The 17,943-nt window shown below is 33.4% G+C and overlaps 1 protein-coding gene across 3 annotated transcripts in view; it reads right to left on the minus strand.

Annotated features, from left to right (window-relative positions):
- Positions 1–1,305: 1,305 nt before the first annotated feature.
- LOC146530777 (uncharacterized) overlaps positions 1,306–17,943 on the minus strand; it is a 63,901-nt gene continuing 47,263 nt past the window's right edge. Inside the window, exons 1-2 of one of the 3 annotated variants that reach the window (XM_085199608.1) lie at positions 9,434–9,660; positions 1,306–3,956 (exon numbers count right to left, since the gene is read on the minus strand). In XM_085199608.1, coding sequence (XP_085055734.1) covers positions 3,461–3,955 — 495 coding nt within the window. In that variant the 5' untranslated portion in view covers position 3,956; positions 9,434–9,660 and the 3' untranslated portion in view covers positions 1,306–3,460. Of the gene's footprint in view, positions 3,957–4,368; positions 4,611–9,433; positions 9,661–17,943 lie in introns of those variants that run through there. The other 2 variants (XM_085199609.1, XM_085199606.1) reach the window with 2 other exon arrangements.

Here is a 17,943-nt window from a genome sequence, read left to right on the forward strand (position 1 = left end):
TTTTGACATATGAAAATAAAAGTAGGCTAATAAAGTTTCAGAAATTTTGAAGCTAACATAAATAGGTAATTGTTATTGCTTTATTAAAGAGATCATCCAATTATGTTTCTTTTGTATAATTTTAATACATCTACCATATGAAATAAAAGGTATGGGGAAGGTATGGGGAACCTGGAACCTAGTGTTAAGACTTCGTTCCCTTTAAGTCACTTTCGTTTTCCAAACTCTGTCGAATTCTGAAGCCATTGCGAGTTGAGTGACGAAACTCAACGCCAATAAATATTTCACGAGTATTAAAATTTTAATTATATCTAAGTAAACAGCCACACTAAGGCTCAATACAGGTTTAATTGACATTAAATCGATACAAATTACTAAAGTTATGTCAATACGATGTTAATTGACATCTTAGAGAGTGACAGATAGTCTCTTAACTGTTGTATAATTCAGCAGTAATAATTGTTATATTTTTTGTTCCCAGTTTTTTAATTTCTTTATAATTCATGATTTATCGTGGCATGATCATTATGCCGGATCGGGGGTGTCTTAATAGGAACGTAGTGTCTTAACACTAGTTTTTAGTTCTCTGTCTATATATCAGGTGAGATAGATTTGCTTTGGTAAAATAGAAAATGTATAAATATATGTTTAATTAGTCTACTTTGTCATATCCATTTTGTCTCATTAATTTAAAAATAAAACTCCAAATTAAGTTAAAATCATCTACGGCCATCATATAAAATTCTATTATTACAGTACCAACAAGCTACGTTTACAATACGATAAAATACTAGTTTCTAAAATAGACCGCTTCAGGCTGGCAGTGTTTGTTTTCTAACGTGTTTAAAATCTGTTTAATTCCTTCACTCCGTCTCTCTCTCAAGTCGGCTCATTAACCTCTGATTGTATGCTTGTTGTACTGAAATTACTCGGGAACTAAATATTTTATTATTTTCAAATTGATATCAAAAATTAGATTTATTTTTCGGACTAAGAACTGAAATTAAGTAATTTACTATTTTTTTTATATTTATGATACTTTTGTAAGTAACAAGCGTCCTTTTAAAACAAAGACGCCCTGAAGTCGGTAAACAGTAAATGCACTGATCGTAATTATTCTAAGCTGAATGACTAATTTCACAACTAATTGACTGAGTCATCATGTGTAATATGGGGGATTACATTTTATATTGTGTCAGTCAGGTTTATCCAAATTTGCATTAAATTGTGTAATAATTATTAATTTTCAATTAAATTTCTGCCAAAAAACGTCGTAAATAGGTTATTTCAACTAAAACCATAGAGTCACTTGTGACTAAGAAATTTATTTATTACATTTTAAAACATAATTTAAAACAACATATTTCTTATATCTCAAAACATAATTGGATTCTCATTATTCATAAAACATTGGTCAAAAAGACTTTTTGCGATAACAAAAATAATACCATTTGAAAAGTAAGTTACCCAAGATGAGAGCTAGGCTAGGAGGCAATATTGAAACTATAAAATAGCATTATTCAACGCCAACTCTCCGCCTTGTAAATGGTGAAATGATAAAACTCTACTCATAATACATACTGTGCGTTTTACAATACAATTTTAAAAATACATTTGGTTTCTGATATAACAACTAATGTACATGATGTGGGACACGTATTCAAGAAGGCAGCTGATAGCAACGTCGTCGCTTTTATGTTTGGCCTACTCTATCATAAGGCGGTTTTGTCGAAAAAGGATGCAAGATCGTTAGAAAATTGCTACAAAAGTTAACTTTCTGAATTTTTCTCGTGTCCCATATTAGTTTATTAGTTAAATCGAACCCCGGAACATTCCGGAGGCAAATGTATACAAGCACTTAATTTTATAATACACAATTCTTATCAACATACAAATTTCATACAAAAAGAACTACGTTTCATTATAATACAGTGACAAAAAACATCTAAACACGCTACCGTCGGGTACATGACTCGAAAAACCAGTAATCAGTACAAAATGGCCGATATAGAAAAGTAATCAATTTTTCTAAGCGTTTTCTTTTTACATAGCATTAAAAGCGAAAAAAAAATCGGATGAGGAAACTAGCACAAAATACAAATACGACATACAGGCTAGGCTAATATCACAGGAGGTACTGGGAACGGTGCGCCGCCTTCCACCCCGTCGCCCCCCGCCCCACCACCGCAGCCCCCACCCCCTTCAGGTGCCTATTTACTATTCAGAAGGGGCGAAACGGGCCACTGCCAATATATTTCGCGACAATTAAGATTTCAATAAAATATTTCAACCTCATTTCATTGCACAACTAATTGCACAACCTATTCCGCCACTCGATACATCGATACGCTCTCGATTAAATCATTCGAATAAAATAAATTAATGACAAAACACTTAAAATGTACAACCTATATAACGATAAGTACGTAAAAATCGTATATTTAACCGACTTTTATAAATGATAATGGTAACAAAGCGTAAATTGTGAGATAAGGTAACATAAAGAAAAAATATACAAATTAAACATAAACTGAACGAAATCAAAAAATCAGACTTATTAAAATGTTGGAACCAACGTTGGGCGGTTGGGCCAACGCTTGGCCTTGCCAATCTACGCGAGTAAGGTCACATACGCTCATCTGTTGTCGAGTGCCGACCACACGTCATCACTTATAAGGTTTTTTCTTTTGTTACGGGCATATAATACGATAATACGTAACATTCGATTGCCCACAACGCTGCCAGTGTTTCTTAATAAGCGCCGTCTCGCTCGCTCATCACGGCGAACTGCACTGGCTTTTACTTTCAAATTTTATCGGATGCGACATACTGTTATATTCAAGATTACTTTTATCTTTGTCGTAGAATACTATAGTTATTTGTGAAACGTAAATTAATCGTAAGCATTGTCCGTACTCTTATTTACGCGCGACCGTCCCCAGTTGTTTTGCACTATACCTTAATCACGATTTCAATTAATTAATTAATTACAGTACAATAATGCAATAAAAATTATGGCTTATATCTAAAACTCCAACGTAACCGTTCAACGTCCTCACTGTATCTCCTGGCCTGGACCGACGCGACGTCTCAGCTGGTGCCAAGCAGGCACCGCGGGTCCGACGCTAGGACTGATCGCACACTAACTGGATCACGCCCGCCGGCACCTGAGCAACTTTCACTAAATAATAAAAACACGCTAACGAAGTAAGTACTTCTCTTAAACAACAAAGAATTGGCTAAACGTCAACTGTGAACTGTCCGTTTCGGGGTAACGAGAATTCTGTGGATGATGTCCAGCGGTGAGGTCGGGCGGTGAGGTCTGGCCGTGAGGTCGGGCCGTGGGGTATGGCCGGGCCCGGGCGGGTCTCGGTCGGCGCCTCGAGCGCCGTGGGCTCGCGAGTGCTCACTCGGTGCGCTGGCATCACAGCGAAGAGTGCAGGTGCGCGCTGCGGCGCGGTCATGAGTCAAGAACGGTGAGCAGACCGGGGGGCAGCAGCGCGTCCGGTCGCGCGCCGTCCTGCATCTGCCGCGCGAGCTGTGCGCAGCCGAGGTTAGCGTCACCTAGTTCCGGTATTGCGTCGAGCAGCGCGAGGCACTCGTCCTCGACCGCGCGCCGGGCTTTCTTCCCTATCCACGAGTCGTCACATTCCTCTCTCGCTCGCCTTCTCCTGGCCTCTTTCTCCTTCCGGGCCTCTTCGCTGAGACGGCAGTACGTGTTATTAATACAGACGGAACGGCGCAGGTCTCGCGCAGGGTCCTCGATGTTTTCTAATTTTTGTGAGCAAATTTCAATGACACGTTTACGCTCCTCATTAGCTCGAAGGCGCGCAGAGATCATAGAGAGCTTGGGCCTGGTGGCGGGTTCAGTGCGAGGAGGACCAAACATCTCATCCTCAAATGCGTCAGCAATCTCCGCACCTCGCGAACTCTCCCGTTCTTCTTGCGGCGTCATTCTGCAAAGACAAAAGAAATTCGTTTATTTGTGACAATTCATAAAATTTAGTATAACTAATATGGGTAAAACATTAGGTGAAGTGAAAAACAATACATTCAAACAAACAATTATAGGTTGTGATTAATTGAAAATGTCATTAACCGAACTTGAAATGAAGGCGTTAAAGGTAAAAGTTGTCGTTTCCATCCAAATGTATATTAACGTATCGCGGAACGCATACCATTTAATAATAAACCGAGCCGACGCAAGTACTAGGTCAAAGAACAATGCCTCGATGCCTAAACGGGCCAATAAGATTCACACTTGATATAATCCACCGCCGTGATCATATAGTATAAAGAGAGCAAGGAACTAAACAAACAGGTTTTGAATATAATATGTGACCTACAATTATTTTTATAAACACCTACCTAGAAGATATATCCGATGATAGAATAAAAAATCCCGACATAAACATTGTGAAAAATTGAAATAATAAATGAGCACTACAATTATAACAAAAAGTCCAAAACACCAGCACTAAAAGATCGCAATTCGTCACTCGTCCTCGACGGCGAGCAAGTATAAAGGCAACACAACAAGTGAGACCAAACGAGACCGCGCGAGAGGTGCGCGTGCGCAGCCCGACGATCACTCGGCGAATGACAGTATACTTCGGTGTAGATAAGACATTGAAAAAGCCAATTGCGTCACCCGTGTACGGCTACGTACGTGCGAGAGGAAGCGGGTGACGTCGACTGTAAACCGTCATTTAGACTATTGACTGTCATGACTCGTTCTATTTGTTTACGACACAAAAGCTCCCAACCACCAAACTAATCAGTAAAATCCCATCGGTGGCACTTCACTATCGAGTTTACTTCATTTTGTCTATTGTACTTAGGCCTAGATATAATTTAACTATAAAATTAGGTGCAATTGTAAAGATTTTTACTACAAAAAGTACTATGACACTTCTTTTGAATAAGCCCTAATGATAGAACTTGAAATAGTGTTAGGCGATAACTAGACTAGCTTGTTTAAAGTAAGAGCCTATTCAATAAACAACTGTAAATGTCATACATAAAAATTTAGGTGAAGAGTTTTAAAACTCCCAAAACCTTTATTTCAATATCCAAATCAGCTGCATGTCAAAATACTGTAAAATTGTCCATTATAAAGTAAATTAACAACATTCGCCTCTTGCATAATTGGTTTCGCATTATTGTTACGGTTTGACCAATAATCAGCCTGTAATCTTAGGTAAAACAGTTATAAGACTTCTAAGCTAAATAATTTTTGTTCTTATTTGCACTTGGAAAATTATAATACTAATAATTTTCCCAAACTTTTTTTTTCTCAAAGTTTACCTTGAAAACTTATGGCGTGAGAATTTTTTACGATTGAACAAAGAAATATATCGCCTTAAGTTAAGTAGGTATATCGAAAACAAAGAGAATAATTTAAAATCGAATGAATGACAATACAAGCTTAAACAGCATTATATGATCTAAAAGACGCGTCATTTTTACTTTTTTTCAAACGAAAACGCGACAGTCGGCCGCGTGTTGGCGACCCCTACAGTTACGATCTAATAAATCTTGCTCCAACCGCCTCGAGGTTACCAACTACCTGCACTTTCTTTTCTCTGTCTCACACGCGTGCTACCGTGAACCAAATGACATACCGAAACATCTCACCGATAAACGTCAATTATTTCAAAGATCTATTTAGTCAAACAAAATGGAACATCGCCTAATATTTTAAAATCAATTTTATGCAGTAGACCAAATTATGTAAATGGTCTTTTGCAATTTGTATATTGTTGACTATATTAAAATCATTAGATATATTAAAAACACTATATAAAAATAACTTTTCTTGTAGAGTTTTGAAGATATATTTAAAGTTTTTTGTAATGCACGAGTCGCGAGCATCTGTTAGTATTAAATATATTGAGTCAGGGCGTTCAGATTGTTCTGGTTTTCAAAAGTACAACGACCGAGCGACCCTCGCGTCCGAATTTTGTCGAATGGAAATGGCGTATACTCACTCAGTTATCGGTTTTCATTCGACAACGGCTTCCGAATTCTATCATCGTTCAAGAAATAAATAAGTTATTAATAAATATTATTGCAATTAATCCTCGTTTTTGCTAGTATCATAATTTTATAATGAATCAACGGAATGTTACAATTTGTGGACCATTTTGTGAGTAATTAAAATAATTCGACAATATCTCTATGTATTTGCTTTGAGGTTATAAATCTAATTTCGGAATAAAAGCGTTATTTCTCAGCATTTCAACCCTCAAGGCCTTATGATGTAGTTAGCGGGGCATTCTTTAAAGAGGTCTCACATGTGATTGATCGTGGAATGTAGGCGTGAAACGGTACTGCGGACAGTAATATGCTAAATTCATAAGGTTTATGTTTTCAAAGTATTTTATATATTTCTTTAAACTTTATATTTTAGGAATTAATAACGAATTAGTAATTTTACTTCAATAGCAAATTATTAAAAAAAAAGGTTTTCTTTTATTTTATTATATTCAGAATATTCCAAAAAAAGCCTTCGATGAGATAAAATGTTAACAAATTAAGATTGTTTGATATGAAAAGGGCAGAGGTAACTCCCACATGCCAGTTGCTCGTGTTTTACCCTCCTTATATAAAGTTAATGTCATTTGACATATAAATTATAATCAAAGAGATCACCTACGTTATATTGCAGCTTTAATATAGAGAAAGCCGAGAAAAGATCAAAGAATTAAGCGTTTTCTACTATCGATCGATATTTAAGTCTTTTATGGTTTCGTATGTTAAGCATTTTCAACAAATTATTAGCAATATGCTTTACATGGAGGATTAGTATATCAAACGATGGTTGACCTTTTAAAATTAACTTTGCAAGTGCATTATAATAGACTAGATCTTTTTAATTCGTGTTTTTTTGTAAATAAATTATTTTCTTAATTGAAAATACAGTTTATGGATCTTCGGAATTATAAGGAAAGAAAGCGAAAATTGTATTCATTGCTGAAAATTTGTACTTTGGTATTTTCATTCTCATAGTGGCTATAATATAGAATGACAAAGAATATTTAATCAGTCCTCATATTACAAGCGAATAGGTTGTTGAGACCGTATCAACAAACTGTTTTTATCAATTGAAAATGATAATACAACATTATATTATATAATAAACATGACACTGGTAATACACAAATATGATATTTGCGCGAGTATATTGTATCGTACAGTTACGTACTACGCCTTAGGTATGAGCTTGGAGAGTTCTTTGTTGTGAAAACTAAAATTGCCAAAAAAAATATGACCAGATATACTAATATGTTATATCTTTGAAGATATTTTACTAAATATATTGCCCAATACTGCGAAATATCTTTAGATGAATAATCTAAATTACTATATACTGTGTAATGTACCTTGCTCGTTTTGTATAAGCACGTATAAAGTTAATAGGCCACAATAGACAATGGACACAACGCATCGCAAATAAATCACGGGTAATGGCATGGCAGTCGACGCTCAGGAGTTATTGACTGCGTATATTACTTAATTTATAGTAGAGAATCAACGTTAAGTGGAAAACCGTAAGTATTCTTTGATATTAATATTAATTTATAATAGCATTAATAGTATGTAAATATTGGAATTTTGCTTTACCCTATTAAATAATATTAAATTTTTTTCTACAGAAACCCAGAGAAATGCGACTAAGTATACGGGTACTAACTTCACATTTTTTTTCTATTTCATTATTTTATTATAATATTATTCTGAACAAGTGTTGACATGATAATTAGATAACATGACAATAACAGTGATAAAGACTAATATTGCACTTCCTTTGTGTAACTATTTTGAAAGTTGATTCTATCCAGGATAACTAATATTCTGTTTGTTGAAGATTTCCAGAATTTGTCTCCCAAAAGATAGATATCACAGAGGTAATAAAATTTAGTGATAATAGAAAATGGCCTTGATCTACGGGAGATAGGCGTGGTCAATTACATAGCAATCTGGAAGTATAATTAAAGAATAATAAACTTGACAAAGTCAATTAATGCTGATTTATAAAAAATAGTAATTGTTCAAGAGTTGATTTCAAGTTAAAACGAATTTTAATTTTAAATAAACAATTACAAGGAAAACAGTGAAGAAAATCTAAATATGAAAGATTTAGGTACATCGAGATGACATTTTTGTATATATTTACCTTCTAACTAAAGTAATAAACACAATTTATGTCAGTAATTGCTATTCGGTTAGCATTTTATTATACATGACCTTTAAATTGTTTTGAAAGTGTTTCAGAATTATAGGATTGATTATTGAATTATTAAACCTTTATTCTGTTGATAAGATAAAAAAACAGCTGAACAAACAGTTATTACTCGAGTTCACTGTATTACTTGTGTGGCTTTAAGCCATAATCGAGTAACTTTTAGCGTATACTAAAGTTAAAAATTTTGTATACGTGTAAAATACATATTTTACTGCTAGTAGTACTATAATATCATAAATAAGGTTCCGTCCCCCACCACGTCTCAGTGGCAGACGTGACGTGATGATAAGTTCAAAGAAAAGCCTCGTAAAATCAATTTCCTTGTAAAGTAAAAATTTGTGTCAGGGGATTTGGTCAAGGCTATTTGTAAATGTACCTAATTGTTAGATTTCTTAATCCATACTAAACAAATATCACGAATATTAATATAATTCCAATGAAGAACGCTACAATAGAAAGTGTGTAGAAAATTAACATTTTTCTTTCGTAATTACATAACATTATATTAATATCGTTTTGCTTCTTTTAAATGTAATATTTTTGTTATATAATATTTAAAGTATTAATAAACATACATATACTAGTATTTAATTTAATTAATTAATTAGTATTTTTAGGAAATGTGCTGAAAAAGTATTCTGTAGAACCGTTGATGGATTTGAAGTTCTTTGATGATCCCAGAATAGGTCGTTATGCGCTATTCTCCTATGAGTGAAAGAGAGCGCTGTTTTTTCAACAATTGCTCAGGTAGAAGTTACAAACGTGGCGGTTTTAAAAAATATATATATATTGCCAACTTTAAAAGAAAGTATTTAAAAAATAATGGCTAACATCTTATTTAAAGACCTCACTCAGGATATGAACGTTGACTATAAAGTATTTTATGACCTCATTCGAAGCTCAATCCATTGGCGCTGGATATTTAAACTAATATCTAAACTTAAAAGGGCTTAGGTCAAGTGTAGGCGTTTGATATCACATAGATGGTTAGGGAACGTAAAATTTTCGCTACAATAATTTAAAACTTTTTAAAAAAATTTATACTTATATATAAAAAAATAAAACAAAGAAATCAACGAAAATGACGACATTTTTTTAGCAAAAACAAAAAAAAATCCACCAAACACTTAACACAGATAACAAATAAAAAAATATATAATTAAAAAAAAAAAAACAACAAATTACCTGAATCAATTAACAAAGGGCACACTTCCTAAACTGAACTAAAAAAATTAAAAAAAAACACCAGTCCAAACTTAAGAAGTCCACTTAAGTATTTACAAAGGCGCTTAATTCAAACATAATGCCAACAAGATGTGTCCACATGAAACAATCAACTTCACTATCCGTATCACATAGCTGACACACGTCCGCACCGTTGGGCTTCTCGCGCCAAACTGAACGCCCGCCCGTCCGCGCGTGTAATGGCCGCTACGTTCGGATACTCGGGCTAGAGGGCGTGCTAGGGAACTAAGGGTTGAAGATTGAAGACACCTCATTATATTTTTGTTATATATATAAGTATTTAAAATCAAATTCAAATCAGCTTCATTCTGTATCCCGCACGCAGCAGGATAGGCAGAGGGAAATTAGTGTTAAAGCACTACGTTTCCCATTTTTCGCCGAATTCTGGAGACATTGCGTGTTGAGAGAACTCAACAACGATCTTTTAATATATTTAAGTGTTTAATTTTTCATTTATAGCTATAATCTTTGTATAATATTAACTAATTAATGAAGTATATGTAGTATAGTAGTATTGTTGATAGTTCAATTGAGTTTTGTCAATTGTGTTATTTTCAATTTCAGGTTCCCGGGAGAATAATGGAACTATTAGGTACGAGTGATGTGCGATCGTGATTGTTCAATTTATATTCAAGGTTGTTAATACATCACTAATTATAACAGAATTCGTGTAATAAATGATTAAAAATACAAAACAATTATTTAACTAATGATTAAGAGTAATATTTACAAAGTTATAGTAATATTTAGATTTATTCAATTAGCAGTTATAAATGTACGACATTTTACTACCATTGAATAATTAATACTTGTTAAATATTTTTTTATGTGTTAATTATATTTAAAGTTATATGGGGTTATTAAAATCATGTAAGGACTAATTTCTGTGACGGCTTTGTAATAAAAAGCAAAAGCTTAAAACAGTGCGCTCTGTAAAGCTTCAAGAAAGACAGGTTTTTATCGTTTAATCACACCCACTATTGCTCAAACAACAGATGGCCAATACGTCGTCAATTTTCTAATACTTGTTTAAATCACCAAAAAAAATTGCCTTCTTGTTTTAAGTAAAAAAGAAACACTTTAATTAAAAATCCAACGCTAATATCAATAAATGTATGTTTTTAAACGGATTATTATTAATAAGCATTCACAATTAATTAAAAAAAACTATATTAAAAATCCTTCACAAGCAGATATTGCAAATTTGATTTTTCTATATAAAATGACTTTGTTTTAGTTTGGTAGGAAGAGAGATGAAATTTTTGATTTAGGACCTTTGTTAGCGAGATTAGTTCATCTTGGCTCTACGCATTCCTTTGTCTCTTATTGCAAAGACGTATTTTTGTTCTCTAAAAAGCTGTATAAAAATATAAAATATGCTTTATATAAAAGATTTGTATAAGTTTCTTTAAAAGATTTTATTTTTAACACTCCGAGCGTGTTCCGGGTTCGATTCCCGGTCAGAGAAGTTAAATATTTAATATTTTCATTTTCACGATCTGGTCACAAGGCAAAGGCTGCGTTCAGTTATGCCACTCAACGAGTGTTTTAGCATTAGGTTCCTTCTGCCTAACCTGCTATATGCGGGATACAACGTGACGCTAAAAACAATGGGTTTTTAACAGATTATAATAATATCACAACTATAAAATAACAATTAAACTAAAACTACCAGAGCTTTATTTTTTATATAAATCTTCGCAGAATTAAAGATATAGAAGGACTGTTCGTGATATGCGCTCTCTACTAAAGCGGGATAATAGCAGGTAGTCGCTAACTAAATTTAAAATCATACGGCAAGTATGAAGCCGCGGGCACCTTCTACGATGAATCGCTAAACGTTTAAATAACATTTTCATTATTATTTGTAAACATTTTAGTTACGATCTAAAGTGTATATTTCATATAATTTCATTTAGTATTCACTTCAGTAATAACCAACAAAATGGCGTTGCAATTAAAAACTCAACGTTCCTCAAAGTTTATTAATCTCTTCTCGCCTCTAGCCTTGTATTACTTTCACAGTCTCACATTTTGTCATATTTAAGACGTGGTCACATTAAGACGTCCTCATATCTTTAGTTTAATGCATCCTGTACATTACAATAGATTTTCATTTGAATGAGAGCCAACAGGGTGTCAGCAGTCAGCAGCTGCCCGACCCTCGGATCGCCATATCCAATCATGCGTGAAGGTGCACCGCGCTGCGTTATAATAAACTTCATATTACTACTATTATTTACAATTACCTAGTACTAGTAGTACTTGTTTCGAAGGTTATCCGATTAAATTGTTTAGTCGTGAAGATGTTAACCGACTAAATGTGATTCGCTTACACGTTATACTATTCTAGGAATATAATTTGGATGCTTAATAAAGTTATTTAGAATTGGAGTAAATTGTAGAAAATGGTAAGGAATTATGTTTCAACCTGTGAATTAAGAAATCAGCTTCACGCTTTATGTCTCACACAGCGGAGACAAAGGGAATCTAGTGTTCAAACACTCCATTACCAATTTTCCGTTAAATTCTGGTGACATAACGTTTATATAATATAATTTTATTTAAATTTAATATATAATAGAAGGATGCAAAACAAGTTTATGCTAGTATTTAACCCGAATATAGGAGGATGTTAGTTGGTGGTTCAATAAGACTTTCACCTTCGGCGCGAGGCGCAAGGCCGTAGCGCTCCCCGTACTTCCGCGCCACGCGACACTACTCAGCTATGGAGTTGGAGACCGTTTCTGCAATTCGTCTTTCGACTATTTCGATCGTGGTTACGCAAATATAATTGTTTTATATGCCTTTAGCTATCAATATAAAATATGGAGACATAATTAGTATTATAAATTTTATACTTTTACTTTTTTTTAATCACCCTGTATGTAAAAAACGCAAATGGCCAACGATTCGGCAATAGTTTTAATTTTTAGACGTAACGGAAACGGACGCTAAAGGAAGTTAAAATAAATTTTCGAAGATTTTAAAACAACTAACGGAATGTCTGTCTGTCTGTCAATCCATTCACGGTTATGGTTCGGGACCTATTGTTATTCATTACCTGCTCTGGGACCAGCGAGCAAGTCTACACGCCAGCCGACCCATATTCACAGACGGTAGTACGATCTCATTCCGCTCGTTAAATCGATGCTTTTAATAGAGATGATGGTGATGGCTGGAAGACTCAAGATTCCATTATATTTAAATAAGCCGCTGCGGAGGCACGTGCGAAATGTTAACCTGGCATTTGGAATGTCTTGCTATGATAGGACTAGGACAATATAATTATGTTTTTATATCTAAATCGTTATTGTTTATTTAGCATCACTCTATATCCCGCATATAACATCGTAGGCAGCGTGAACCTAGTGTCAAATCTCTCTTTTTCACATTTTTTGCCGAATTTTGGAAGATATGTGTATTGTTCAACGCCGAGCTTTACCTCAACTAGAGCAAACAAAATGAAAATATTAAATATTTAATTTGTTCAAGTGGGAATCGAACCAACATCCTGTCGCGTTTACAATCACACCTTGTGCCTACACCACGACTGACCTCTCACTCACCTTTCCGCGTTATATTGTAAACAATATGAACATGACGTCACACGATGCTAAAACAAAATGGCTATCAACATAATTATTATAATCTAAGAAATTTCAATATTTACTTTTTAGTAGGTATACCTTCAAAATAAACTACGCTAAAAAACTCCACAAACTTGGCGACAACGACCGATAAAGTTTTTAAGTTTCGGCTGAGGTGGTTTGACATTATTTTTCTGATTATCTCTTATCGTTAAGTAGTCGCCGTGACGTTCACAGATAACAATTACATTTAAATAAATATTATCTAAAAAATTAAAAGAAATAAATTTTGAGCGAAAATTATAAGGCTATAATAACTTTTCTTTTTAAATGTCAAAACAATACCTTGAACAGCTTTCACTGATGGACGTATAATAGTTTGGCTTAAAGTTTGGGAAAGTAAGCCGTAACTAGAGAAATCAGATACTTTAATAACTGTATAATGGGAGATAGATATTGTATTGGTTTAGTAAAACATTAAGTTTTATCGTCGTCTAAGTTAGAGTTAGAGAACGAGAGAGAGAGCTAATTTCAATAGCCGTTTCACGTTCTTTCCCGCATACTTGCAAATTCAAAGGATTCAATGACATAGCGTGTAGCTTTATCCCCGACTATCGAACCCATACCCTTTGCGGTTAGACGTTGTTCCATTGCGCTACAAGTGCCAAAGTAAATAAATATTATTCTAAATATATATTAGGTATATATTATGTTATAAGTGAGCTATTTTAAGTGAACTCTCGTCACTATTGTTTTGTTTAAATATTTCCAACACAAACACTACGCAGTCGATCTGCCAATGTTTTTCAACAACTTGTGTACGTGAGACATTGCTAATAGTACCTATACTAGATTTTTTTTAGCCTTACGCTCTATAGCGCATATAGTAGGGAAGGCAGAGGGAATTTAGAGGGAACCTAGAGTTAAGACATTCCGTTTCCCACTTTCCATCGAATTTTCAAGATTCAAGGCCACGTTTTATCTGCTTACCAGGGCAAAAGAAGAAAATATAAAATAAATCATTCCTCCAAATGGAAATTGAACCTGCAACCGTCACCTTCACAGCACGTTGTACCATTATGTTACAACGGTCTCCAGTAATACTAGATTCCATACATTCAATTCATTTTCCATATCATCCATTGTACTATGTGACCCTTTTACTTTTCGGTATAGTATAAAGAAGTCTGTCTTGTAAGCAGGTAGTTACTTCAAAGAAACGATGGTGATTCATATCGTAAAACCTTATAAGCTCGATAATAAAACGTTTAAAATGTAAAAACATGGCATTAGGCCTATTGTTTTTTACTTAACGACTAACTTAAAGATTGAAATGCTAAATAAAGACAATATAAAATATCTAAGTAATAGTTATTAACAAAGAGTTATTAACTAATTACAATTTAATTTCTATGTAATATACTTTAGTACAAACTAGGTACATTTTAAAAAATAATATAATTAGGCAAAAAATATTGAGATTAATTTTAGAGTTCCATCATTCCAAATACAATGCCACCAGAATTCTACGGAAAATGGGGAACAGTGTATTAACACTAGGTTTTATCTATCTACCCTGCTGTGTGCGGGATAGAGCGTGAAGCTAAATAAAAAAATATTATTATATTTAGAGTTAGCAATTAAACCTGCATGATTGACCAGTTTCAAAATCGATAGAACAGCAATCTAGTTGTAAATATTAATTAATCACTACGAAGGGGCTATTAAGTAATTATTATCAAATATAATTGTTAAATACAATCGTGTCATATTATAATATAATAGTATATATAGTCTATACAGAAACATATATTGTTCATATTAATTGTCTCTACATAGAGACGAAGTAACATTTCAAATAAACTAATATTTCTATTTAGCATTTAAATATGCTGCAGTAAGTTATAAGATTAAACTAAACTTATGAATATTAGTTTAGTAGGTTAATAGCTATCAGTTATTTCAATAGTTTCTATAACTATTTTTACTTTAAACTAATTCTGTTTAACAATAAGTTAACCAATAACAAGTGAATTTATAACCGCAATCGCGCCGAGTCAAGATTACAAAATAGTTTGTTTACATTATCGTCGGAAAAGAAACGAACGTTACCAGCCAACGGGAACAAAGACTTGCCGACGACTGCCGACGATGCCCGAGGACGCACGAACGGATCGAGGCTTGAATGCTTTCTACTTACTTAAATATGATAATTTACTTTAATTTAGATTCTAATACTTCGTAATAAGTATCTCGATACTGGCAAATACTACGCTAAGAGAAGTTATTGTATTTTCGACTTTAGTGCTTAAAGAATAATAGTTTTATCGTTATATTGTCGTAGTGCGCACAGTACGCCCGCACAGCAGTCGGCTGGGCCTTGATTATTGAAAAATTTTAGTGACAGTTCCATCAACTTTTTACGCTTATTAAGTGAACGGTGATTGAATGTTTGTAGCGGTTTATGTTTTATTTAGATTTTTGGATATCTATAAGTAATCTGTTTTAAATATCTTTTAAAGTACCAAAATAGGTATTTTCACAAATTAATAATATTGAAAAATAGTATATAAGTATTATATTCATTCATAATGGCTTTTGATTGTCAAACTCACTATATCTAAATTGTATCAATACAATCGTATTATTACATTGTAGAGTCTATTTAGAAACTTCGAGGCCGTCGTGTGATTTCTTCTCCTTGGGGTCGAGGCAAGGCGCGGCGTTGAGTTCTGCCACTCAACACGCAATGCCTCCAGAATTCGGCAGAAAGTGGGGAACGGAGTGTCTTAACACTAGGTTCCCTCTGCCTACCCAGCTGTGTGCAGGATACACCGTGAAGCTGATTTATTCCTTATTTATTTAGAAACTTATATTATACCTACATTAAATATCTCTACATAGAGACGAAGGAACATTTTGAATTAAATAATATTTTTGTTTAGTATCTAAACAGACTACGGTATATTTTAAAGCACAGTTTAAACAACATCAAGTTTCTTATGAATATAAAAATAGAGGAACAAATAAATACTTTTGTTTTCTTTCATTTAAATCAAAAACAATAAAATGACAAGTAACTGTATGAAAATAACTTCACTATCTTGGGATATTAATTAATAAAAATCCCACTTTTGACTCTCCTTATTTTCTAGAAACAGATTACCTTGTACAATTATAAAGAAAGATCTATAACTAAATATATATATAAAGTAAACGTACATTCATAAATACGGAATTACATATATATATATATATATATATATATATATATATATATATATATATATATATTCAGACTTTATTGTAAATGTGTCTTGTAAAATAAATGTGTGTTGTATGTCATTCTGACTGGGATTCATCATTCCTTATCATTACAGTATTAGTCACAGCGGTCTTGTTATGTTCGATGATGTATACACTTGTCCTTGCTACACTTGTATAATTCTTCAGAACTAAATTTACCAAGTGCCTACTTCCGTTACAACATTTCATTATAATACGATAAACTAATGGAATATTTAATAGTAATATAAAAAAACGGTTAAGTGCGAGTCGGAACAGTCCATCGAGGGTTCCATACTAGATATTTCTCTTTTTTCCATTATTTGTATAGTAAGCTCTCACGATGAAAATTTGATAAAAATGATGATAAAAATTTTAGCATGATACCTCTACGCAATCACGAGATAAATGGTCTTGACAGACGGATAAACAGATTTAACAGACAACTAAGTAATCCTATAAAGTTTCCTAAATTTTCAGGTACGGAACCGCAACTTCCCATTCTCCCTTGAAAAAAACGCAACTCCCCATCCTCCCTTGATTTCTGATGACACATATCATATCTATGATATCTACTTCCAGATTATACACAATAGTTAGACTCAGTGAACGATTTATAATCACATCGAGATTCAATTAACTCCTAATAGAGCGTTATTCCTACAAAGTTTCAAATGAAACAGGCCTCCTAATTCTAATTGAATTAATTTATATTCAAAACGTGTAATACATACAATACTCCTCTTTATTGCTTCATCTTTAAAAGGCAACGGTTTTAAAATTATTCTGCCTATATTAATTTCATGTAATAGGTATGTAGATAAGTTAAACATTCATATAATATTGTAAGGTCGTTGACCATGTTTAAAAGAATTACAATAGAATTGTGTTTATTTTAGCGAATAATATAATAAGTAAATTTAAAGATATTTAGTTAAATTTATATGGACAAGAGCATTTTTTTAGCTTCACGCTGTAGCCCGCACATAGGAGGGTAGGGATGGAATCTGGAAATGTAGTGTTAAAACACTCAGTTCCCCATTTTTTGCCGTATTATTTTGGCCTCGACACTAGAGGAAATGTGTAAATCGAACTCACAATCTGCGCCCACTTGTGTCCCTGTGCCACAGAAATGACCTCCAAGTACTCTTCAAAGACAAAAATAATATATAATAGCCATATTAATTTATTAAAATAAAACTTAAACAGTATTTATTCGTCTTTAAATCTTCATCCAAAATAACAACTGGATTTCACTTCAAAATCTTTGATGCTACAAAAATCCAAGAACAGATTGGATGGGAGATGATAAAAGACAATCCTTTTTACCTGAACGACGAACAATGCGAGGAGTTCCAAGACGCTTTAGTAGTACTTGTGTGTTTGTTTTGTATTTATTAACAAAATAGTAAAGAATGTTTTTATGACTCAACAAGCGTTTGTGTAATTTGGTCATAAACTAAGTCTTTATGAAGTTTTTTAGGTTCAAGCTTTATGTCTCATATTGTAAGGCTTCGTGTTAATATTGTTTGTACGTCGCTTTCTGCCCGTATTCAGGATATTGCATGTTGTGTT

Source organism: Heliconius melpomene, chromosome 16 (genome assembly GCF_056956725.1).
Source record: "Heliconius melpomene rosina isolate 202511_hmr_F chromosome 16, ASM5695672v1, whole genome shotgun sequence".
NCBI classification, from domain to species: Eukaryota; Metazoa; Arthropoda; class Insecta; order Lepidoptera; family Nymphalidae; genus Heliconius; species Heliconius melpomene.